This window comes from Lithobates pipiens, unplaced genomic scaffold (genome assembly GCF_037356315.1).
Source record: "Lithobates pipiens isolate NorthernLeopardFrog02 unplaced genomic scaffold, aLitPip1_a1.2 Scaffold_13, whole genome shotgun sequence".
NCBI classification, from domain to species: domain Eukaryota; kingdom Metazoa; phylum Chordata; class Amphibia; order Anura; family Ranidae; genus Lithobates; species Lithobates pipiens.
The window spans coordinates 126085728-126112163 of NW_027507718.1; the positions used below are offsets into that span (position 1 = coordinate 126085728).

General features: G+C 42.7%; 1 protein-coding gene across 1 annotated transcript in view; it reads left to right on the forward strand.

Moving 5' to 3' along the window:
- Positions 1–26436, forward strand: part of INSR (insulin receptor) — a 215166-nt gene that overhangs the window by 84442 nt on the left and 104288 nt on the right. Inside the window, exon 2 of the mRNA XM_077475532.1 lies at positions 524–1075. Within this exon, the coding sequence (XP_077331658.1) occupies positions 524–1075 (552 nt within the window). The remainder of the gene's footprint in view (positions 1–523; positions 1076–26436) is intronic.

Below are 26436 nucleotides of genomic sequence, written 5' to 3' on the forward strand. Positions count from 1 at the left end.
GACACACAGGGATGGACGGACACACAGGGATGGACGGACACACACACAGGGATGGACAGGCATGTCTTACCCTCGGCTTATACACGAGTCAATAAGTTTGCCAGTTTTTTTGGGGGTAAATTGGGGGCCTCGGCTTATATTCGGGTCGGCCTATACTCGAGTATATACGGTAATATTCCTGAACTTTGGTTAATCTCATGGTTACTGTCAAATTGTGTGAATGCATTAATGCAGTGCGAGTTATCTCAGCTTGCAGAGCTTGGACTCATTAAATGATTTTACCAAAAATGTAAATATTGCAGAATATACAGCCTCATGCTTCATTTCATGCTGAATTTACCAAATTATTAAGTTATCTTAATTAGAAAACTATCTTTAGATTTTTACTCCAAAAGCATTTTATTAAAATAAATGTGCTAAAAATCTAAAAAATTGATTTTAAAAAAAAAAATCATTGATTTATACCCACCCTGACTGTTCCTGCTTTGTAGTATGTCTAAAACATATTTTTCCTCTTTTCTAGTTTGCCCAAGTATGGATATTCGGAATAACCTAACAAAGTTGTATGACTTAGAAGACTGCACTGTTATTGAAGGTCATCTACAGATTTTGCTAATGTTTAACACCAAACCAGAACATTTTAAAGGGTTAAGATTTTCCAATCTTACCATGATAACGGACTACCTCCTTCTCTTTCGCGTTTACGGTCTGCAAAGTCTAAAAGACCTGTTTCCAAATCTCACAGTCATCCGTGGCACTCGACTCTTTTTTAACTATGCCTTGGTCATTTTTGAGATGCTTGATCTAAAGGAAATCGGTCTTCACAGCCTTATGCGCATAACTAGAGGCTCTGTCAGGATTGAGAAGAACTACGAGCTGTGTTACCTATCTACGATTGACTGGTCAAAAATCCTGGACACTGTAGAAGACAACTATATCAACCTCAACAAAGATAACAAGGAGGAATGTGGCGATGTGTGCCCTGGTGCTATAAAGGGAAAGAGCAGTTGTGATTCTACAGTAATTAACTCTGTATTTGTTGAGCGCTGTTGGACCCAGGATCACTGTCAAAGAAGTAAGTTTTTTTTTTTTTTTGTTTTATGTTATGTGTTTCATGTATATTGCAGTTGTTTTTTTTTATTGAACATCAAGCGCCCTCTTTCTTTTATGATTGGTTTGGATTGGTTTAACATGGTTTAAAATGCCTTGGTATGTAAAATGGTTGCCATACACTATACTGTATGTATTTAACTTGTCTGTTGGAATCCATTCACACTTGCGTGACTCCTAAAGTTTCACGATTTCCAGTTAGACTGAGTGACTTTGTTCCGACTTTATACTCTATGGCTTAAAGTCTGCATCAAAGTATTGCAGGCACCTTTTCAAAGTCGGTGCAACTTTAAGTCTCACAGATTTGAACAGGTGCCATTGAAAAGAATGAGCTGCGACTTGTCATGCCACTTTGTCCAAAGTCGCATGACAAGTCACACAAGTGTGAATGGAACCTAAAAGGAGAAGTGTGGGGTTTAGAAAAACAAACATACATACTTGCCTCCATGTAGCATAATCAGTCTAATGCTACAGCTGTTCCCCACCAGCTTTAAGCCGGAGAACTGAACGATCACATGACATGACTGTCAGTCACCACTCCTCTCTTCCCCTGCAGTGTTCACTGGAAAACCGGGGAGTGAAGGGGGCAGGAGCAGCTGGCTCCAGCTCTGTGTTGTGCTGGGAGGCTGAGCCAGCTGACGATCAGGCATCCAGGTAGATCCCGACAATATGGTTGGAATCCTTCCAGAATCTGGAGCAGCTCAGCTGGTGTTGGCTGATTTTGGGTCACAGGAGAGCAAAAGTAAGTGCACTGCTATGACCCAGATGAGATGCAAAAATGTGATATTAAAGGCGAGTTTTAAAAGAAAAATGTTTTTGAAATAACAAATATGTCATATTTTCCTGCTCTGTGCAGTGGTTTTGCACAAGGCAGCCCTGATCCTCCTCTTCTTAGGTCCCCCGCCAGCGCTCCTGGCCCCTCCCTCCTGCCAAGTGCCCCTATAGCAAGCAGCTTGTTGTGGGGGCACACAAGCAGGCATGCCCCCGAGCAGCTGCTCCAAGTGCCCATTCACACATAAAGCCGTGGCTTGGCCCCACCCCCTCTATCTCCTGATTGGCTCACTGGCTGTAATTGACAGCAACCAGAGCCAATGGCTTCCGCTGCTGTCTTAGCTAATGCTCTTGTGCACATCGTTGGGGCTCAGGTAAGTATTGGGGCGCTGCTACACACCAGGTTTTTTTTTTTTTACCTTAAAAAGGTGAAAAACCTTGAGCCTTTACAACCACTTTAAACCTCTTACCTGGAGTTCAGTTGTGCAGATAACGAATAGTCATATAGTTACTCAATGCAAGCATACTACCAATTTTGCATTTTGAACCTGGTTACCATTTTGGCTGACATAAGAATGTGCATTCCAACAAATTTTAATTTCATATGGGTTTTATCACATTTAAAAAGAAAGGGAAATACACTGAGCACAATTTATAAACGCAACACTTTTGTGTTTGCCACTATTTATCATGAGCTGAGCTCAAAGATCTACGACCTTTTCTATGTACACAAAAGGCCTATTTCTCTCAAATATTCACAAATCTGTCTAAATTTGTGTTAGTGAGCACTTCTCCTCTGCCAAGATAATCCATCCACCTCAAAAGTGTGGCATATTCAGATGCTAATTAGACAGCATGATTATTGCACTGGTGTGCCTTAGGCTGGCCACAATAAAAGGCCACTCTAAAATGTGCAGTTTTATCACAAGTCACAATGCTACAGATGTCGCAAGTTTTGAGGGAGCGTCCAATTGGCATGCTGACTGCAGGAATGTCCACCAGAGCTGTTGCCCTTGAATTGAATGTTCATTGCTCTACCATAAGCCGTCTCCAAATAAGTTTCAGTGAATTTGGCAGTACATTCAACAGGCCTCGCAACCGCAGACTACAAGTAACCACACCATCCCAGGACATCTCCACTTCCAAGATCGCCTGAGACCAGCCACCCGGACAGCTGCTGCAATGATCGGTTTGCATAACCCAAGAATTTCTACACAAACTTTCAGAAACCGTCTCAGGGAAGCTCATCTGCATGCTCGTTGTCTTCATTGGGGTGGGGGCAGACTCACATTTGATGGCGTCCGGCACTTTGGAGAGGTATTCTTTTAACAGGTGAATCTCAGTTTTCACTGTACAGGGTAGATGACAGACAGCATGTATGGCATTGTGTGGGTGAGCGATTTGCGAGACCAGATATTGACTGGTTTTTGGAGCCCCTGACCCCCCAATACAGTAAAACTGCAAGTTTTAGGGCGGGTTTACACTGGTATGACACGACAGTTGTACCACTTTGGATCCGACTTTGCCCTGCGTCTTGAAGTCTGAGATGTGTCCGACTTCAATGAACAGGGATCTGACTTTGATCCCCAACAATACCAGGCACTGTGTCTGGTATGAATCTTTAGGGGAAACTCCACGCCAAATAAAAACAAAAACCAAAAAAAACGGCATGCGTTCCCCCTCCAAGAGCATACCAGGCCCTTCGGTCTGGTATGGATTTTAAGGGTAACCCCCAAAACCCATACCAGCCCCCAGATCCTGGCCCCCCACCCTATGTGAATGAGTATGGGGTACATTGTACCCCTACACATTCACCTAAAAAATGTCAAAAATAAAACACTGGACACATGTTTTTAAAGTAATTTATTAAGGCAGCTCCAGCGTCTCTTCCGACCTTTTCTCCCCTCTTCGGCTCTTCTGTGTCCTACGCTGACATCTCCCCTCTCTGGTTCTTCTCCAGTCTCTTTCAGGTTCTTCTCCCTCTATCCGCTGTCTGAGCCGGAGAGGGGAGAAGAGATCGGGAGAGACGACGGAGCTGCCTGGTATGGTTCGGTGGGGGGGGGGCCCTCGCTCGTCCCCATCCCCTTTCCTGACTTGCCGGACTGTGTGCTCAGATAAGGGTCTGGTATAGATTTTGGGGGATCCCAATGCCGTTTTTTTGACGTGGGGGTTCCCCAAAAAATCCATACCAGACCGAAGGGCTTGTTATGCTCTTGGAGGGGAAACCAATGCCATTTTTTTTTTCATTCTTTCATGCCAAAGTTAGGTCAGTTAAGACAGCGATCCGACTTTGCTCTGATTTCAGTGCTATTCAATGTGCTGAACTAGGATCAAAGTCAGACCAAAGTAGTGCAGGGAACATTTTCAAAATCGGACTGACTTGTGCTGGACCATTTAAGATGGCTCCTATAGGAAACATTGATTTTCACACGTCATGCGACATGAGCTCCCAATGTCGGCGCGTTTGTCGTACCAGTGTGAACCTGGCCTCAGAGTGGCCTTTTATTGTGGCCTTTTAATGCTGTCTAATCAGCATCTTGATATATCACACTTGTGAGGTGAATGGATTATCTCGGCAAAGGAGACGTGCTCACTAACGCAGATTTGTTAACAATATTTGAGAGAAATAGGCCGTTTGTGTACATAGAAAAAGTCGTAGATCTTTGCGTTCAGCTCATGATAAATAGGGGCAAACACAAAACAATTGTGTTTAGAATTTTGCTCAGTGTATATACAGTATACGGTAGCTCATTTCACGATGCTCCAGAGTAGAGCCGCACGATTCTGGCTAAAATGAGAATCATGATTTTTTTTTTTGCTTAGAATAAAGATCACAAGTCTCTCGCGATTCTCGCGACATTAAATCTTTCATATTATACAAAATTATTTTTTTTATTTATTTTTATTTTTTTCAATAATTTCAATAAAGAATTTTTTTCCAAAAAAATTGCATTTAATGTTTGGGGGTTCGTAGTAATTTTCGAGCAAAAAAAAATAAAAAATTAATTTAACTTGAAACTAACAAATGTCAGAAAAAGGTTTAGGCCTCATGCACACGAGACGCTGTTAAACGCGTGTTCAGATGCAGTTGGACACTTTTTTTTTCAACTGCCCCTGAACTCATTCAATGTTATCCTATGTGTCCATGCACACAGTCTAGTTTTTTGCCGCTTTTATGCAGTTGCGTTTAACCTAGTTTTTCCAGAAGCAATAAAATGGGTTCAGACGCAAAAATGTCCACATTTCAGACGATAAACGCGGCACCCGCGTTTGCGTTTATAAGCGTTTTAACCCAATTTTTTGGACCTGAAAACTCAGAAATATGATCTGAGAATGACATTTTGCAACCTGACTTTGGGGGCCCATATCTTGGGGCCACTTATTGCCAGGAACCCCAAATTCGGAATGCAGACACTGTGGAACTAGCACTACAACATATCCAAATGTGAGGTTCCTATCACCAAGTGACCCCTAGATAGGGGGCCCCAAAGTCTGGTTGCAAAATGTCATTCACTTTTCTGCATCAGAGATACATGGCCTCAAAGTCAACTGTGACGATCTGCGGCAATGTAATTTGGTCATTAGGGTTGGGTGTTATGGTAAGTGGTTATCCGTTAGGGTTATTGTTTAGGATTAAGGGTTGGATTAGGGTTAGGGTTAGTGTAAGGGATAGGGTTAGCTGTTAGGGGTAGGGTTAGTGTTAGGGGTTAGGGTTAGTGGTTAGTGTTAGGGTTATTGTTTAGGGTTAGGGGTAGGGTTAGTGGTTAGGATGAATGGTTAGGGTTAGGATTCTGGATATTTTAATAAGGCATTAAAAAATATTATACTACCATATACAGCAGCAAAGAATTAAAATATATTAATCAATATTTCACGATAAAAATATATTAAAAAATTGGCCAAATAAATTTAAAACAATTATAAAAAATCTAATTAACATAGATTTGCTTTTAAATAAAACAATTTGAAACTAGAAAAAATTTATAAAAAAAAAATATTAAGATTAAAAAAAAAAAACAATTTTAATATTGTTTTATATTAGAAATAATGAAAACATTTTAAAAATTGCCACAAGAAAATTTTAGATATTTTAAAAAAAATTGGATAATTTGCTATAAATAGACATTATTTTTTTTAAAATAAAGGACAGAGAAAAAAATTTATCTGTACATCTATAGATAAATATATTTTATAAATATATACACATACCTGATCGTTACCAACAGACGTTCCTCTGGTGACACACTGTTTCTCATATTGGTGTCCATGAATGTCAGACCAGGTCGTACTTGTGACAATGGACATCCGGCTAAAATTAAAAAACTTGTCGGGGTAGGTACGCAGCTGTACATACATGTTTGTGAAATATCCAACGGACATTCGCTGTCCCATCAACGGATGGGTCCAATATCGACGAGCTCTGACTCTGGACCTCTCACGAAATTTGCGACGATGTTGCTGTCTCATCAAGAGCAACATCAGGAGCATTTCCTGACATATATTCAATAGGGCAGGGATATGCAATTAGCGGACCTCCAGCTGTTGCTAAACTACAAGTCCCATCATGCCTCTGCCTCTGGGTGTCATGCTTGTGGCTCTCAGAGTCTTGCTATGCCTCATGGGAATTGTAGTTCTGCAACAGCTGGAGGTCCGCTAATTGCATATCCCTGCAATAGGGGATCCATTTCAAAATATATACCACAGAAAGAGAGGCAAATGCAAGTGTACAACTCCTCTCTATGCTGCTGCTGCTCACTCTGATCAAAATAGCAGAAATAGTTAAAAAAACATGCTTTGAGAGCTTGGGGAGGGTCTACATGATGTTATCTTTATAAACGCAAACGCGGCTAAACGCAGCATGCAAACGCGGAAAAACGTGTGTTTCTAAACGCGCGTTTCAGCTTTTTTTGAGCAGAGTTTTCACCTGCGTCTCGTGTGCATGAGGCCTTAGTGTTTAACCACTTTCAGACCGGACCATTTTGCTGGTAAATGACCAGAGGTCTTTTTACAATTTGGCACTGCGCTGCTTTAACTGGTAATTGCGCGGTCATGCAATGTTGTACCCAAACAAAATTTGCGTCCTTTTCTTCCCACAAATAGAGCTTTCTTTTGATGGTATTTGATTGCCTCTGCGATTTTTATTTTTTGCGATATAAATGGAAAAAGACCGCAAATTTTGAAAAAAAATGATATTTTCTACTTTTTGTTATTAGAAAAATCCAATAAATTCAATTTTAGTCATACATTTAGGCCAAAATGTATTCAGCCACATGTCTTTGGTAAAAAAAAAGTCAATAACTGTATATTTATTGGTTTGCGCAAAAGTCTAAAAAGTCAAAAAATCTACAAACTAAGGTACGTTTTCTGGAATTTACGCAGCTTTTAGTTTACGACTGCCTATCTCAGTTCTTGAGGTGCTAAAATGGCAGGGCAGTACAAAACCCCCCCAAATGACCCCATTTTGGAAAGTAGACCCCCTAAGGAAATTGATAAGTGGCATGTTGAGCCCATCGAATATTTTATTTTTTTGCCTCAAGCGATTGAATAATGACAAAAAAAATATATTTTTTATTTTTTACACAAAGTTGTCACTAAATGATATATTGCTCACACATGCTATGGGCATATGTGAAATGACACCCCAAAATAAATTCTGCTGCTTCTCCTGAGTACGGGGATACCACATATGTGGGATTTTTTGGGAGCCTAGCCGCGTACGGGGCCCGAAAGCCAAGAACCGCCTTCAGGTTTTCTAAGGGCGTAAATATTTGACTTCACTCCTCACTACCTATTACAGTTTTGAAGGCCATAAAATGCCAAGATGGCACAAAACCCCCACAAATGACCCCATTTTAGAAAGTAGACACCCCAAGCTATTTGCTGAGAGGCATTTTAAGTCCATGGAATATTTTATATTTTGCCACAAGTTGCGGGAAAATTACAAACTTAAATTTTTTTTTATTTTTTTTTCACAAAGTTGTCACTAAATGATATATTGCTCACACATGCTATGGGCATATGTGAAATGACACCCAAAATAAATTCTGCTGCTTCTCCTGAGTACGGGGATACCACATATGTGGGACTTTTTGGGAGCCTAGCCACGTACGGGGCCCCGAAAACCAAGAACCGCCTTCAGGTTTTCTAAGGGCGTAAATATTTGACTTCACTCCTCACTACCTATTACAGTTTTGAAGGCCATAAAATGCCAAGATGGCACAAAACCCCCACAAATGACCCCATTTTAGAAAGTAGACACCCCAAGCTATTTGCTGAGAGGCATGTTGAGTCCATGGAATATTTTATATTTTGCCACAAGTTGCGGGAAAATTACAAACTTTTTTTTTTTTTTTTTTCACAAAGCTGTCACTAAATGATATATTGCTCACGCATGCCATGGGCATATGTGAAATAACACCCCAAAATAAATTCTGCTGCTTCTCCTGAGTACGGGGATACCACATATGTGGGACTTTTTGGGAGCCTAGCCGCGTACGGGGCCCCGAAAACCAAGCACCGCCTTCAGGCTTTCTAAGGGCGTTACAGTTTTGAAGGCCATAAAATGCCAAGATGGCACAAACCCCCCCCAAATGACCCCAAGTAGACACCCCTAAATTTAGGGGTACACTAGTGAGACTAGGTAATAAATAGCGGGTGCCCTGAAACTATAAAAAAAATAACTAACCAACCAGCGTCACCTGTAACAGTTATATGGTGATCACTGGTGAAAGGGTTAACTAGGGGGCAATCAGGGGGCTTTATGCGGTAGTATATGGGGGTCCCTGGCGCTATAAAAAGCTGCGGCGAACCTAAATACCTACCTGCCTAACTAGCGTCACCTGTGACACTAATACAGCGATCAGAAAAACGATCGCTTATTAGGCTGGGTTCACACTGGAGCGATGTGGGAACGCCACGAATGCGCGGCGGGTTCCCGCATCACATGCCTCCCGGCGGCAGTTCACACTGCCCTATGCGAACTGCTGGGAGTGTCAGTGAAATGTTAATGACACCCCCAGATCAGTTCGCATATCGCAGTGCGATCTGCAAACTCGGATCGCATGGTGTGAACACCCATGCGATCCGATTCTGCTGCGGACCAAAAAAAGGGTCCCGTGCGAGTTTGCGGCGGGTGCGGCGGGTGCGACACGAATTCAGCCATACTATCTGTATGGCTGAACTCGAATCGCACAGAGATCGGATGTGATTTGCACTGCAGTGCGGTGCGAATCACATCCGTTCTCATAAACCGCTGCAATGTGAACCCAGCCTTAGTGACACTGGCGACGGGGGGTGATCACGGGGTTAAACCTTTATTGGGGGGGTTAGGGGGGTACCTTAGAACTAAAGGGGGCTAACCCTAACTGCCCTAACAGTTATTACAGTCACAAATGACACCAATGCAAAAAAAAAAAAAAAAAAAAAAAGCAATTGGTGTCACTGTGACTGGGGGGGCAGGGGTAATTGGGGGGGTGATCGGGGGGTAAAGGGGGGGTGTGAGTGTGCCTGGCATGTTCTACTGTATGTGTGGTGTGTTGGTGCAACTCACCGAACCTCTCTCCTCGGTGCCGAACGAAAAATACCGACACGGAGGAGAGAATACATCACTTCCTCTCCTGTGTTTACATTACAGGAGAGGAAGTGATGTCACGGAGGATTTCCATTCGTCGAGAGCGATCGCGAGGGGGTGGCCATGAATGAATGGCCGCCCCCTCATCCCGGATCGCTCTCGAAGGAATGCCGACCGCCGCAGGCACCGGGGGGGGCCCGATCGGGCCCCCCACCCGTGGGCAGGCAGGGACTTATATATACGCCCATATGCCTGCCCGTGCCATTCTGCCGACGTATATCGTCGTGCGGCGGTCGGCAAGTGGTTAAGTAGTTAAACTTTCCTCAGTTACACACAACAAAGTCTATTCCATTGACAAATTGTTACAATGTTTATACTTAGTTCCTTTGCTAAAGAATGTTGTGATTCTTGGCAGACTGCCCCTTTTTTTTTTTTTTTTCTTTTTTTTGACAGCTGTGGCTTCAGAAGAGTAGAGAGAATTCTTTGTGTAGCAAGAATTGTGAAACACTTTTGTAAAGATCGCAACAGGGAAAAAAAATTTCGATAACATTTCTTGACAATTAATCGTGCACTCTACTCCAGATTTTTCCACAATGATCACTTTATCAGCAGTGATAGCCAGTGAGAAGTAAACAGAACAATCACGCTGCTGAATATATTGATCCTTATAGCAATGTTACAGTTTTAGTGCATTTAGTCAAAAAATTGCTATTTTGTTTTTTGATTAGGTACATTTTATTGTATTGCATATGGTCTACACACCAATACGATTGCTTTCCCATGATAGATACAGTCAGTTCACTGAAACCAATATTTTGGTGTTGAGTAGATGAAAACAAATTTACTGGCTTCTAATATCTCCCAGGTGAAATTGTTCTATTGCGATCTACTGCAACGCAGGTGCATTGGGGTTTCTTTGACAATGAATGACACTGCAACACACAAATATGCATCAAAGCCTTACTGTGACATTTACTGGGTGTTACTGCATTGCACGTGCATGAGGGAGAACTCTGTTCAAAACTATACACATTCCAAGAAAATACATTTTGACCATCTGCTCTTATCCATCTCCTTTTGTCCAAGGATTAAAAAAAACAAATAGTATTAAAATAAGATTTTTTTTTTAATTGTATTATAAGAACATAGTTTTAAACAGCATACTCCTGACATGTGCAATAATAAGGAACCACACTATTACTTAGCTCTAACTTCAATAATGTTTAGTGTATATTGGCGTCCAGGAGCAGCACACTGTCAAGTTAGTTTCCTGTCTGGGTTTTGTGATATCCTATTAATGACTTCCTATCTAGCGCTTACACCAGTGGCAGCTGGTGCTAAAAAAATTTGGGGGGGGGGGGCGCAAACAAACTGAAAATTACTTTAAAAAAAAAAAAAACATCAATTGTAGCCTCACTGTGCCCATCAAATGCGGCCCCTGTGCCCACCATATGCCGCCACTGTGTCCATCAAATACAGCCACTTTGCTATCAAATGCAGCCACTGTGCCCATCATATGCAGCCAGGCGCATCCCCCAGCTGTCTCTTTAACCAACCCCCCACAGCCGGTCTGCTCCTCTCTTGGAGTGACAGGGCTTTCCTCCAGTCCTCAGGCTTACTCCACCGTATCGTCTCTTCCACCAAAGCGCTAGGCATCCAATAGGATCACCTAATGCTTTGGCCATTTGGGAGTCAGGTCTCACTGACATGCCTCCGGATTGGCAGGGAGGAACATTAATGTGAAAATAATGAAAATTAATTTGCCATGTCACACAACAGGGTGGGATCGGGGTGCAGTGCTCTGTGCCCTGAACCCACCCTTTTCTGAATCTTATTCGAGCCTCTGGCTCTAATCACATGCTTCAAAATACACCCCCCCATCTCCGCCATAGTATTTAATGTGTCCGGCATCCTGAAAGGGGTTGGACACATGAATAGGGAGAGCGGCTGAGGTGTCGGGGGTGGCGCCGTGCCCCCACAATGCACGAGCCGCCACTGGCTTACAACTTCAAGGATGGAATTAATTTCACTAGACGTGGGTTATGTTTACAGTATATACATCTGTCAAACATTTGCAAGAAAAATATATAATCCTGATGTGCAGGATATAATCTGTTAGCTTGTGTCTTGCTGTCAATGTTGCTTCAAATCAAGCACTCCGAGGTGACTTATTTTTTTTTTTTTCTTTAAGTGGATCCAAACACTAACCGGATGACATTTAGTTTGCTAAAGCACTCAACAATTACTACATTTCTTTTCTCCATTAAAATGTTTTTGCTTCTTAGTACTGCTGATCTCCTCCAGCTGTTTTCAGCCCCCTTCTGTCTACAGCAGGGATAAGCAATTAGCGGACCTCCAGCTGTTGCAGAACTACAATTCCCATGAGGCATAGCAAGTCTCTGACAACCACAAGCATGACACCCAGAGGCAGAGGCATGATGGGACTTGTAGTTTTGCAGCAGCTGGAGGTCCGCTAATTGCATATCCCTGGTCTACAGGCACTCAGTCCAGGGTTCGCTGTACATCATTGCTCTGGACCAACTGCCTGATAGTAATAAGAATGGATTATGTCTACACAATGGGGTAGATTTACTAAAACTGGAGAGTGCAATATCTGTTTCAGCTGTGCATGGTAGCCAATCCGCTTCTAAAAAAAAATGGAAGCTGATTGTTTTTTTTTTATGCAGAGCTGCACCAGTTTTTGCGCTCTCCAGTTTTCATAAATCAACCCCATAGTGTGTTAACATGGCCACTTTTAATCTTTACTAAGGGGAAGATAGGGGAGGTGACAACGTAGGAGCACAATTGGCATACAGTTATCACCCCAATAAAGGAAATATCTGAACGAGGTTTGGCAAGATCAGCATGTCTTCTTTTAAATAAATTTGCAGATTTCAAAAGTTTGAAATGAAAGAACACTGAAAGTGTAGCTGCTGACTTTTAATAAACAGACACTCGCCTGTCCCAGGGTCCAGTGATGTGGCTGCTCGAAGCCTCGCTCCTCTCCCTTGCTTCTCCGTGGCGCCGGCATTGCAAGTGTGAGTACCCAGCTGTGACAGCTTGTGGCTGCATAGCCTGGTGCGCACTGTGCATGCGCGAGATGCTCTACGCTGTCCTATTGGCCATGCAATATTCTGGGACCTGTGAGGTGTCCCAGAAGATTGCAGAGAGGGAAGGAGAAAGGAGTCGCCGCCTAGGTGGCGAGGCGACGAGAACAGGAAATGAGAGCTGGGTACATGTCAAAACTAGGTACCCCCCCCCCCAAAATAATGATATGCCAAATGTGGCATATAAAGGGGCAGAGAGTGCTTAAAGAAGAAGTTCCACTGTTGGGTGGAATTCTGCTTTAAGAAATAATAGCACCACAATCGCAATGCTCATTTTTGGTACATTTTTGTGTGCATTCCTGGGAATGTGCAGGTGTGAATTTCCAATGAATGGGAATGGCAGGACATTTGCAGTGAATGTCAAGTCAAGCAAAACAAGTTTTACCATTTGCTTTATGAAATTTTTTTTTTGTTTGGATTATTTAGAATTATTGATTTCTCGACACCTTTTTAGAATTAATATTTGTTTAGGCAGACAATGGCTATGTTAAAATATCTTGATTTGTATTTACATTTGTGAAGCCACACGCCAATCCAAAAAAAAAAAAAAAAAAGATTTATCAACTATGCCACACACAATGAGGTTTGAATAAGTACTGAATTTGGCATGAAACACGTCACCTTTTAATGTTCCTGTCATACCGGTGATGTCCTATTAATGCTTCAATAAGGTACCAAGGAGTGCAGCAATATTCCAGACTTGTGCATGTTACTGTATGCCACACTCAAAGGCAGTGGCAAACAGGAACCGTAATACTTTTACCATAAAGTTTCAGCTTTTTAGGAGGCTTATTTATAGATGAGAGTATATCTAGTTAAAGTGGAACTTTACCTTTTTAAAAAGAAAAAATTTGCAATCACAAAGTATCTTCCTGCAAAAGAGACAGTCATACTGAGGTTGAAATACTCAAAGTTGAGAGTGCAAAATCTGGTGCAGCCCTGCATAGAAACCAATCCGCCTCCAGCTATTTTTTGTCAAAGTTTAACTGAACAAGCTGAAATTAGAAGCTGATTGGCTGCCATGCACAGCTGCACTAGATTTTACACTCCCACATTGGGGGTTATTTACGAAAGGCAAATCCACTTTGCACTACAAGTGCACTTGGAAGTGCAGTCGCTCTAAATCTAAGGGGTAGATCTGAAATAAGTGGAAGCTCTGCTGATTTTCTCATCCAATCATGTGCAAGCTAAAATGCTGTTTTTTATTTTCCTTGCATGTCCCCCTCGGCTCTACAGTGACTTTACTTCCAAGTGTACTTGCAGTGCAAAGTGGATTTGCCTTTAGTAAATAAACCCCATTGTCTCTTCTGCAATAAAAGGTTCTTTCCTTCCTCTTTGCACAATTCTTTAGAATAATTAACCCTTCTGGTAGTATTCCTGAGTGTGGCTCAGTGTTACATTTCAGTACCATTAGCAGTAACCCCGAGCCACACTTGTGATTGCATTGCAGAATCCTGGAACAGCGTACTTACCTTGTCACCAGGATCCTGCAATGTCCCCCCACTGTGTCCTCTGCCGAATCATCTGCCAGATGCTCTGTGTTCCGGGCTCTGTTCCCTGCAAGCGTCACGACGTCGGACCTATTATTGGTAGGTTAAGACAACAAACAGACTACTGTCTAAACTGGTCTCCTCTGCACTCTAGACCAGTGTTTCTCAACTCCAGCCGTCAAGGCTCCCCAACAGGTCATGTTTTCAGGCTCTCCATTATTTTGCACAGGTGATTTGATCAGTTAGTAATTATTATTATTGTTATACATGATTTATATAGCACCAACAGTTTACGCAGCGCTTTACAATGTAAAGGGGGGACTGTACAATTAAGTACAGTTCAGTACAGAAGGGACAGGAGTGCAGATTACCACAGCCATTTCATCTGAGGGAAATCCTGAAAACTGTTGGGGCGCCTTGAGGACTTGAGAAACACTGTTCTAGACCAACCTTCCTCAAGCAGCATGCGGTGCTAAGTAGTGGTCTTTTTTTCTATGGCGCCACATGTGTTTGTACCGGAAGCGTGCTCTATTGCAAGCACCCAGCATGGAGACATGCTGTTACTGACAGCTCTGCTGGTTTCAAAGTACCGTATATACTCGAGCATAAGCCGAGATTTTCAGCCCCTTTTTTTAGGCTGAAAGTGCCCCCCTCGGCTTATACTCGAGTCACCGCCGTCTGTCTACCCGATCAGCGTGTCGAGCAGACAGACGGCGGCCATTCCACTATTCAAAAGCTGCGCCTCCCTGTCTGTGATAGGCGGAACACTCAATTTCCCAGCAGTCAGTGGTCTGCCTATCACGGACATCCGCTCATCCTCATACTACGGACGAGGATGAGAGGATGTCCGTGATAGGCGGAACACTGACTGCTGGGAAATTGAGTGTTCCACCTATCACAGACGGAGGCGCGGCTTTTGAACAGTGGAATGGCCGCCGTCTGTCACAGACGAGAAGAGGTGCGGCGATCCTGGCATGTTTTTACATGCAGATCGCTGCAGAAGGACAAAGAGGCACAGGACACAGGTAGGCTGGACACACAAGGATGGACGGATGGACACACAGGGATGGACGGACACACAGGGACGGACACACAGGGACGGACAGGCATGCCTCACCCTCGGCTTATACACGAGTCAATAAGTTTTCCCATTTTTTTTGTGGTAAATTAGGGGCCTCGGCTTATATTCCGATCGACCTATACTCGAGTATATACGGTAATGATCAGGAGCCGATAAGACTGACTACTGATCACATGATCATTAGTGTTAGAACCTGCCCCTGTGCTGTTTCTCCTCTGTCAAGAGAAAAAGTTAATAATTTGCTGCATAGTTTGCTTTTATGGCTCTGGTGGCATTCATCTTTTTAAATGCTATTATAAACTTCTTTATCAAATGGCTGCGAATGACTGTTTCAAAAATTATTCAGATATCCATTTGTGTACCTGTCCTTAATTTAAAGAGTAACTCCACTTTTGAGAAAAAAAAAAGTTTCCCTCTGGGTGATCTATGTACATTGTAGGGATTTTAACAAACTTTGTTGCAGATTCCTACCTTTTGTTGATCTGAAGTAATAGCTGTTTGTGTCTATGTGCAAAGTGTATATGTATGGGAGTAGTTGTATAATTATCGATCAGCTGCAGCACTTGCAGGGTTCTAATGAGGAAAGTGGCAGGGTCTGCATCCCTTTAGATGGGATTTTTTCCTTTGGGAGTATCTCACCAAAAATGATATTTCTGTTGCAAGAAATGCCCAAAATCTGACTTGTATCCTAGTGCAGACTTCTAGGAAAATCAGTAAGTCAGTTTCACAAGCAGATAATGGCATATCTGGGGGCCATATGTGTACAGAACGCCTTTAGGTTTCCATATTGTATTGCATTTTACAGAAAACTACAGAGCTGCAGATTAAAAAGGAAAGGTCATTTTTAATAACCTTCAATTACAATATGATTTTTTTCTCAATTGTATACGCTATATTATTTTTATTTTTTCTATTTGCATCCCCCCCCCCCCACACACACACACACACAAAAGTATAGTTAACCTTTAAGCAACCAGTACAGATTGCAACATAGGCCCTTTTACTTTTATTATTGCCACATATTTTTATTTTAGGAATATAATAAATGAACTCATCTGAACCTTATACACTTTAATGCACAGATGTGTTCAGTGTGAACGTGTGCATTCTTCATTTATTTTGTTTGCTGTTGGCTGAAAGTGGTCAAACCGGTGGAAGGAGTTGTGCTAACGACCAGCATGTTTTGAACACTTTGATGTAAAATGGTAAAATTGAGCTACAACATACATTTGCAAACAAAGCTGTAAATCCGTCAAAATGACTACCTCATCGGAAATGTCTTCTCAGCAGCCTTTCTCAACTCTTTTTGCAACACCCTTTAAAACTATGCAAAATCTTGAGGTAGTCCAGGTAAATTATACCTTGTTTTATTCAAGACAAACTGGGTCTTCATTTGGAGGTAAATGTTCATGGATAGCTCTGATTTTGTGTGTGTATTTATCAAAGGAAAACTGGCCTAGAATGATTAAAAAAAAGAAGTATGCTGTTACCATATCCAACCACCAGAAAGAAACCCAAAATAAATTCTACTCCTGAAATGCATGATGATACCACATATGTGTGCAATGTTTGGTATTTGTACCAGGAGTAGGGCCAAGAAATTGCCATTTAAAAAACATTTTTTAAAGCTTTTATCCTACCTAAACATATGGACAATAAAGCCCCGTACACACAGGCTGAATGTCGGGAGACAGCAGCCGCTTCAGAAAAAAAAATTTGTCTTATGTATATGTCGTTCTGCCCAACAGAAGATGGCCATTGTGCCAGCTTCTGTTGGACGTGTGTTCTAGAAAACCAGCAGACGGTCGTCTCCTGATCAGCGCTCTCAGCCAATGGCGAGAGTTCTTTCTGATCAGAGTGTTCTGGCGGGGGTGCATTGCATCCCCCTGTCAGAGCACAGCAGCTCAGTGGAAGAGATCGCTGAACTAATCTCGCATGGTTAGTACAAGGTCTAAAAATAGCGGCACTATGCGGCCGCAAAGCAGGGTGCTTTTAACCCACGCTAGCAGCCGAAAAAGGGTTAAAACCGCCCGCTTAGCGCTGCTGCCCCATTGATTTCACCGCTCCTATAGCACTGCAAGGATGCTACTTGCAGGACTTTTTATTTTACCGTCCTGCAAGCGCACCGCTCCAGTGTGAAAGCACTCGGTTTTTCACACTGGAGAGACACGTGAGGCTCTTTGCAGGTGCTATTTTTAGCGCTGTATCGCCTGTAAAGCGCCTCGGTGTGAAACTAGCCTAACGCCAACCTAGGCCAAGCTCTCGTTTACCTTTTTTATCGTAAATATTTTTAAGGCTTTTTTTTTCTTTACACAGGCTTATCCTCTAGCAAGTGGAAAAAAGATAGTTTCACAAAGGAGAAACAGCACCAGGGGCAGGTTTTAACACTATTCATCACTGTGATTGCCTATCACTGAGATCACAGGATAAAAAGCCAAGACTACTGCAGTATGAAGAGGAAAATGTGCAATTGTTCAAGAATGGAGCAATTTTAATATTAGGTACAGGTTTACCCTTACGCAATTAAACGCTTGAGGGCAGCTTCAGATCCTGTTCCTACTGGGACAATTTCCTACTATACAAAAGTTCCTCAGTGGGATCAGCCTGGAGAAGAGGCAACCAAGAGAATTGAGTTCTGACAGCATGACACAGTTGAAAATGCCTAAACCGCATCCAGACAGGCAGGTGGAATTTAAGAGAAAGATATCGAGGAGATTATCGGGTAGGACCCCCAGGATTCTTAGAGGAGGTTTTCCTGATCCCAGAGATCCACACATTGTGTACTAATGAAAAACACCCTTGGAGGCAGGTAGAGATACTTGGACCCCTAGAGAAAGATCAATTTTTCTAATGCTGTTACCTAACATGCAGTAAGATGAGCTGCTAGAGAGCACTGAGGTGTCATAACAACTATAAGGAATTGGTTGGAGATGGTTTACCTACCCCTTCACCGCATTTGACACTGCTGTGTCTGCACCTGGACTATATTGTGTTATATATCAACCATTGCACATTTTGTTTGGTTGGCACGAGTGTGTGGTCACTTTGCACATTGTTGCTATTAATCTTTGGCATATGATTTATATTCTATGCCATTAGGTGTGTGTGTGTGTGTGTGTGTGTGTGTGTATATGTGTATATATATAATATTTACTTTAGTCACCTTCTTGATATACTGATACTTGACAGCGCAACATCATCACTATTATTTATGAACAGTTCGTAGATGATACAAGATAGGAGGTAGAGAACATTGGGCATTAGAAGCATAGTGAACACAGTGGTGTACAAAGTGTTCCTTCTTAAATTGGGAAGTAAGAACCGTTCATACCCTTTCTTCTGTTATGATGTGGAGGTGCAACTTTTTGCTCCAATTGGACCAGTCACATAAGCTGGCAGGGCTTACAACTGACTGGGTATTAAACACATTAAGACATGCCAGGCAAACTATCACATGTGCTTAGCAGTCTGACTTCACTATAGCAGACACATGATGCCATCAAGCAATAATACTGTTACTCTTACTTTAAAGAGGAAGTAAACCCTGATGGGTTTACTTCCTCTTTTTTTCCCTGCAAAGGTAAAGCATAATGGACTACTATGCATCGCATAGTAGCTCATTATGTGTCACTTACCCGACACAGGAGCCAGCGAAGTCGCCGCTGATCCCTGTAGTCCGCCGCATCCATGTTGCTGGTGGCGTCTCGCAGCTCCGACGAATCACAGCGGCGAAGCCGCGATGACGTCACTCCCGCGCATGCGCACGGGAGTCGCGTCTCGCAGCTCCGCCGCTGCCACTCGGCGAAGCCGCGCATGCGCACGGGAGTCGACAAATTAGGCAAATCCATTCATGGATTTGCCGCATTTAGTGCGCCTGCGCGCCGCTGTCTACGGCGCATGCGCCGTAGACAGCGGTGCCCATTTTCGGGCAAATATCTCCTAAACCATATAGGTTTAGGAGATATTGCTTGGACCTACAGGTAAGCCTTAATCTAGGCTTACCTGTAGGTCCAAGTTGTTTGGAAGGGTTTACTTCCTCTTTAATAAAGAGACAGTGGGGGTTATTTACTAAAGGCAAATCCACTTTGCAATTCAAGTGCACTGCCAGTGCAATTGGAAGTGCAGTTGCTGTAGATCTGAGGGGGACATGCAAGGAAAATAAACAGCATTTTAGCTTGCACATAATTGGATGATAAAATCAGCATTCCCCTCATTTCAGATCTACATTTTGGACCTACAGCAACTGCACTTCCAAGTGCACCTTTAGGCCATAGTGCATTTGCCATTAGTAAATAAACCCCACAGTCTGTGCCTGCAGCAGTTTAGTGTACCAAAAGTCGGAGTCTCTGAACACCTGCCTCTTTCACACTGAAGGTGAAATGAACGTACAGTACAGGTAAGATGGAGAGCAAAAAAGTGCTAGGGGACAGGCTAAAGAGTGGGAACAGAGTGGATAGGTTGAAGAGGATATTGGTAAAGGAAAATCACATGGACAGGACTGGCCACAGAGCAGGGAAACAGACACAAAGGGGGATAGCCCGGAGAAAACTGCCGGGGAGAAGGAGCCACAGTGCAGTAAAGTGCAATACTGAATGAGGATGGAGAAAAAGTGCATGAGAACTTTCTTCCATTTCCTAATGCTGGAGGATTAGTAACAAAATACAGTACTTTAACATTCATAATCTACTAACCCACAGCTTGTTGTAGTATGTGAGCCAATCTATTAGTGGAATCTTTTGTCTTGGATTGGGGGGGGGGGGCTTAGAGAACAATGACCCAACCTTTTCTAGTAACCAAATGACACAGGATGTTTATAGGGATTTGACTGTATGCCAAGAAGAGTAAATAAATAAGAGATATATTTGTTTATTATCAATAGTGGATTGGCTTCAGCTCATGGTATAGCTCTGTTCAGGAGTGGGAGATTAGCAGGGTTTTATGATGAGGTGGAAAGTACTGCTGGTTTAATAGAGTAGGATCGAGAGAGACAGGAGAAATAAAGAAAATTATAAAGGGAAGGGGAGAGGAGAGGGGTGAAGAAGTGGGGCATTTAGCTTTGAGACCTCATAAAATGGGACTATTGCCCCCCCCCCCCCCCCCCAAGACTTTAACTATATTCGTATAGCAGTAAAACAAACAATTGTAAAGAGTTGTTTTTAGTATTTACCAAACTGTCCGTTATTATATTTATTATACATTCTGGATCAATAGAAAATTATTCCTGGATAAGACTACCAAATGTAGATCATGGTGCCATCAGTAGGATAGCCTTGGAAACATGTCTATCGATAAGAGGATGTAGCACGTGCCATTATGGCTGGCATTACATACCAGAGCAGGAACACCTATAGACCCTTTACAAAGTCCAGCACATTGATGAAGCATGTAGTTACTGTTCATATGACATTCAGTCTTCCTAATTTTATGGTGGTCAAGTTGTACTATATTTTGATATACTTATGGGGAGCTATGGAGGGTGTTGCGAGTGCGCAAAATATTTCAGCTTCCTTGTCTCTGGATGCAGGTGCTTGGGCACAAATATGTTCACAGGTATAAAGGGGTGTAAATGAGTGTTTGAGTTTAAGGCTAAATGCCCACAGACATTTTAAAAAATGAGCTGCAAAGCTAGTACCGATGCCAGGCCTTAAAAGCGCGTTTTATTTTGCATTTTGCATTGGCGTCAATACCCATTTAACCACGCTAGCTTTCAGCCGCGTTTCTCTGTCTCTATTTAAAATCAATGGTTCCCTATGGGAGCCCATTGATTTGCATAGAAGTTGGATCAAGATGATCCGACTTGCGGTGCGACTTGGAAGCTGAGAATCTTGAAGGGGAACCCTGCGAAAATTTTGCGTGGGGTTCCCCCCAGGATCCATACCAGACCCTTATCCAAGCACGCAGCCCGTCAGGTAGGGAGGGACGAGTGAGCTGCCCCCCCCCCCCCCGAACCATACTCAACATGGGGGGTGGGGGCTTTGGGGCAGAGGGGGGACATGCCCCTTGTCATTACCCCATAATGCCCCGGGTGAGGACATCACAAGGGAACGATCGGTGCAGCGATGAGGGAAGCTATAATCCCCGATCTCCCTATGTGGATTTCAGTAAAGCAGCTGAAAGCCGCGGATGGGAGAGGAAGAGAAGCGATTGTTGGCTGCTTTATTGAAAGCCACACAGGGAGATTGGTGATTGTAACTTCCCCTGCCGCTGCCTCCATCCTCCCTGTGTGTCCAGATATCGGACTAGGCATTGGGAGAATTTGCATGAGAACAAATACTCCTGCAAATACTCGGTATTGGCACCGATACTAGTATCGGTGCACCCCTATATGTAATACAACATATTTTTCTTAATTTACAGAAAGACCTGATATATTTGAGAATTTTTTGAAAATGTTCAATAGACTTGAAAGAGTTATTAGGGGTTAGGGTAATGTTGGCAAGTTGTAGTACTCACAAAAGGCATAGTTTGTGTTAAATCCCTGCATATACAATGCCATGGGGTTTATTTACTAAAGGCAAATCCACTTTGCACTACAAGCACACTTGGAAGTGCAGTCGCGGTAAATCTGAGAGGGACAATGCAAGGAAAATAAAAACAGCATTTTGCTTGTAAATTATTGGATACTAAAATCAGCAGAGCTTCTTCTCATTTCAGATCTCCCCCTCAGCTCTACAGTGACTGCACCTCCAAGTGCAATTGCAGTGCGCTTGTAGTGCAAAGTGGATTTGCCTTTAGTAAATCAACTCCCATGCATGTCATTGTTAGACATTCCCACACCTGAAAAAATTTCAGCACATACTGGATTTTCATACAGACCAATGTGACATTTCAGGGACACAGTGGCTTCCTTTCTCAAGGTAATATACAGAATAACACATGGAAAAGTAAACATACTGTATATACCTATAGAAATGGCTTCTCAGTGTGGCCCAGTGAGGACCTCCCACAGTGGAGTACTCAAATGCTGCTCCCGGACCCATGTAAGAAAAGGCTCATAATCCCATATTACTTGCACTTTGCGCTTACATGCATTCATGATCTGAATCGAGATGATGATCATTGAGCATAAGGTTTATTTATAATGGGAAGTTCTGCTACTTGCATGTATGTTGCAACCACAGGAAGCACCTACTGCACATGTGCATGACTCATTTTCAGCTCGATCTGTTCATTTGGCAGCAGGTGTTTGGCCATTGCTCAGAAACACTCATGTTCTTTCAAAAATCATGAACAATAAAATTACACAGACCAAAGATCAATGGCTAAGCGTCAAAGGAAAAAAAACAAAACAGCAGGGTAGTACAAGTAGAAGGGGTAAATTGAGACAAACCACACCCATAATTATGTGATCAAACACTTTTTTTTAATTACATTTTTTTTATCAAAAAATGTTTTTTTGATAATAAAGAACAGAGGTACAGGGATTCTAAAACAGATTAATAATCACAGTATAAGCCAACTGTTTTGTGTACAAAAGAAGAGTCAGGTAATGACTCAATGTGGGCACATGGTTTGGCGAGACAACAAGTTGACCATATGCCAAACATGTTACACTGCAAATAACATATATTTTGCAGCACAAGTAACATTCTAAGCTATCCATTCAAACAAATGTAAAACTTAATACAATATGATAATGGTTGTAACACAATACAACATTTATAATTTGTGTTTAATACCCAGGGAATAACTGTCTGTGTGGATCCAAAAGACTTCCTTCTGTAGTTCAAACTTGGCTCTGTCCTGATCAAGTACCATTCCACTTTCATGGATTTGGTGCTGGGTGTTAACCAAATTGACAACAGCTGGCTTATCCCAATTTAGGGGCTATTTTGACGGTTATTCTCTACGACCCCCAGATGTTGCTTCTAAGTTTTTGAAATATACATGTGAAAACCCCTGTGGTCATACCAATCATTTCAGTAAGTAGTAATTGTAGTCTGTGTTGCAATTACGATATCAACATATCTGAAAAGTCTGGCCTGTGCAGGGATGTGAAAACGTTGAACCACATACAAGAGATTTACAAATGTTGCAGTTCATACAATAGTACAACCCTCCTTGTATGAGTCACGAAAGGTATCTTTTTGGTATTTCTCATGCAAATCAACTCTGATCAATAAATCTCTAATATTTTTGTTTTGTATGTGTGTTTTGGACGATGCTTAATCTCCACACATAGATCGAATTTTCACAGGAAATTTTGTTGTCCTGATATATTTTTGATCTGTTCAGACATGAAACTGTGCAGCTAAATTAATGGAAGCCCAGCCACACCACTGTCTTTTGGTACCTGTTTCAAGACAATATTGTTTTCTCTGTCACGTCCCCTTTTTAAAATGGTCTTCAGATGCCCGCATTCTAGGAAATTGGGATGTCTTTGAAGTAATCTGTTATTTCTTTACTTTCACCTCAAAACAGATTGGTAGTACCCATAAAAATTGTAAGACCAGAAGATAATCACTTAGGTGTTTGGAATGTGCACTGGAACAGGACATTTCTATCAAGGGGACATGGCAACACCCCAAAATGTGACACAATCTAGATTAGTGGTCACCAACCTTTAGTACCTCACGGACTACTAAACTCACAATTTTGATTTCCTTGGACCACTAACATGAGTTTTACATGCCTTCTGCCTTACACAGACTCATCATTGGATCCCACCTCCTTATCCAGCTCTGTGCTTCAGCTCCATGCTCACTCCCACAGTCTGGGAACAGCTTTGCCATTGAAAGTCCCCTCCTTCACCTCTTGCCTTTTGCACTACTCCCGCGCCTCCCTCTGAGTTCACAGAAGCCGGAATTTCAGAGGAGGCATTGGGTATCAATGCACACTGACAGTATTGACTTTTGGCGCACATTGAGAACACCACTGGAAACAACATTGGGCAGTATATATTTGCCACAATATTGATTTGTGGCAGAACCCCTGGGGAACACCGCTGGTTGGCGACCACTGATCTAAATGACACTGGATTGAGCTCAATATTGTTGTGAATGACATTCAAGAAAACTCATTCTTCAAATTGTGAAGAAGAGACCCTCCACACAACACATATATCCTCTATATAACTGAGCCATGAGCCAAGGCAAAGAGTAAATATAATCTTCTTTCAATAGTCTTGCAAACAAAGTTGCTGCTGAACTGCCCATGGCAGTTCTTAGTGTCTGCTTGAACATTGGGGTTTATTTACTAAAGCTAAAGAGTGTAAAAGTTGTCACATTTCTGCATGGAAACCAATCAGCTTCCAGGTTTTATTGACAAAGCTTAATTCAACAAGCAGAGGTTACAAGCAGATCATTTGTAGATCATTACAGATCATTTTCATAAAGGGACAGTTTATGATGGTGGGAGGGAGTTTGGACTCCTTATATGGAGGGCGTTCTGACAGATGGCACACGCCAAGTGTTCAGTTACAATGACAAATAAGAGCAGAGAAAGGGGGCAACCTTGGCGGTTGCCATTCGAGGTACCATTTACCAAGACTGAGGCAGATGGTTATGAGTAAAGAGACCTCATTTTAGGGATGAAAGGGGAGCCAAGGCCTATTTGCTCCAGGGAGAGACACAAAAAGCGCCTCCCTACCCAGGACAAAACCAACCTGATCTCTGTGGATAATCCCTAGGAATATCGGTTAAAGGCGGTTAGCGAGGACCTTCGCAAATAACTTTAGGTCTATATTCAGTAAGGATATTGGGCGGTAGCTACTGCATTGGGAAGGATGCTTACCGGGCTTCAGAATGATGAACACATTGGCCGACAGGAGGTCTCTGGAGGGGAGAGTAGAGTTATCGATCCCATTGAAGGCCCGGGCCAGGAGTAGCGTTAGTAGGGATGCAACTGTTTTGTACAATCGGGGGGGGGGGGGGTATATCCATCCAGGCCCGGGCATTTTCCTAATTTTTAGACACTTGATGGAGCCCAGAAATTCAGTTTTCGCCAAGGGCCTATCCAGATCAGAGGACTTCTGAGATTCAATTGTAGGCAAGGCAGTTTACGCCATGTAAGCCTGCATGGTGTCCGTGGACAGGGACGCAGGACTGTCTAAGGCACTGGGTGGTAGATTACACAACTGGGAATAGAAGTGTCTGAAAGAAGAGGATATGCCTTTCGTGTTAAAGACCTTGGACTGGTCACGTTTAGTAATGAAAGGAATGGAGTGGCATAAGGGTCTAGGATGAATAACTCGGGCTAGGTGCTGACCACATTTATTGGCCACGGAATAAAGGTAATTGCATGCTCGATCACGGGCTATCAAGGAGTGGGAGTCCAGTAATTGGAGGAGGTCATAACATGTGTTTTATAAAATGACAGAGGTGGAGGGCTCTAGCATTTGTTTATGGAAAGATTCAAGGTCCGAAATGGTGGTCAAAAGGCACCAAATTTCATCTGATCTAATCTTTTTTTAGGCAATAACCGTTCTGTATAAGGATGCCTCTGACCACACATTTCAGAGCCTCCCACTGGATAAGCGGGGTGGTAGTGTCGGTGGAGTGGTCAGATACAAAGTGTCGGATCGCCTTGGTGACTTTGGCTATACACACTAAATCCCGGAGTAGGTCATCATTGAGGCACCAGGATGCACCTCTGTGGGATGGCAGTGGGTGGGTGAGGGGAAAATAAACATGGGAATGGTCAGACCAGAGGGTATGCCCCAGGGAGGACTGTAGCGAGGTGTTCAGGAGAGATTGGGAAATGAGGAAGTAGTCTAATCTGCTGTAGGAGTTATGGACTATGGAAAAATAGCTGTAATCTTTCCCAGTGGGGTGGTGTATGCGCCAGACATCTACCAAGTGATGTGAGTGCAGTAGTGATTTGATATGTGCGAGAGAGGATGCATTAATGGAAGACTTACCAGAGGATGTGTCGACAGAAGGGGACAGAACAACATTAAGATCACCTCCAACAATGACACAGGGACCCCAGAAGGAAGATAGTCTGGTGAGAGTGGAGGAAAGGAAGTGAGCCTGGTCTGTATTGGGAGCGTAGACATTGACCACTGTAAAGAGAAAATTATTTAGTTTCAATTTGAGAAATATAAAGCGACCACAGTCATCAATGTAGGAATCGAGAATTAAAAGATCTATGGAATGCAATAGAGACCCCTTTGGACTTAGCTTAGGGGTTAGTGCTATGGAACCACGTAGGATAGTAGCGGTTACGAAATACTGGTACTGAGCCAGAGCGAAAATGCGTCTCCTCTAGTAGCATGATACTGGATCGCATTTTGTGTAAGTGGTAAAGGATCTGGCTGCGCTTCACTGGGGTGTTGAATCCCCTACACTTATAGGATGCTAGGTTAAG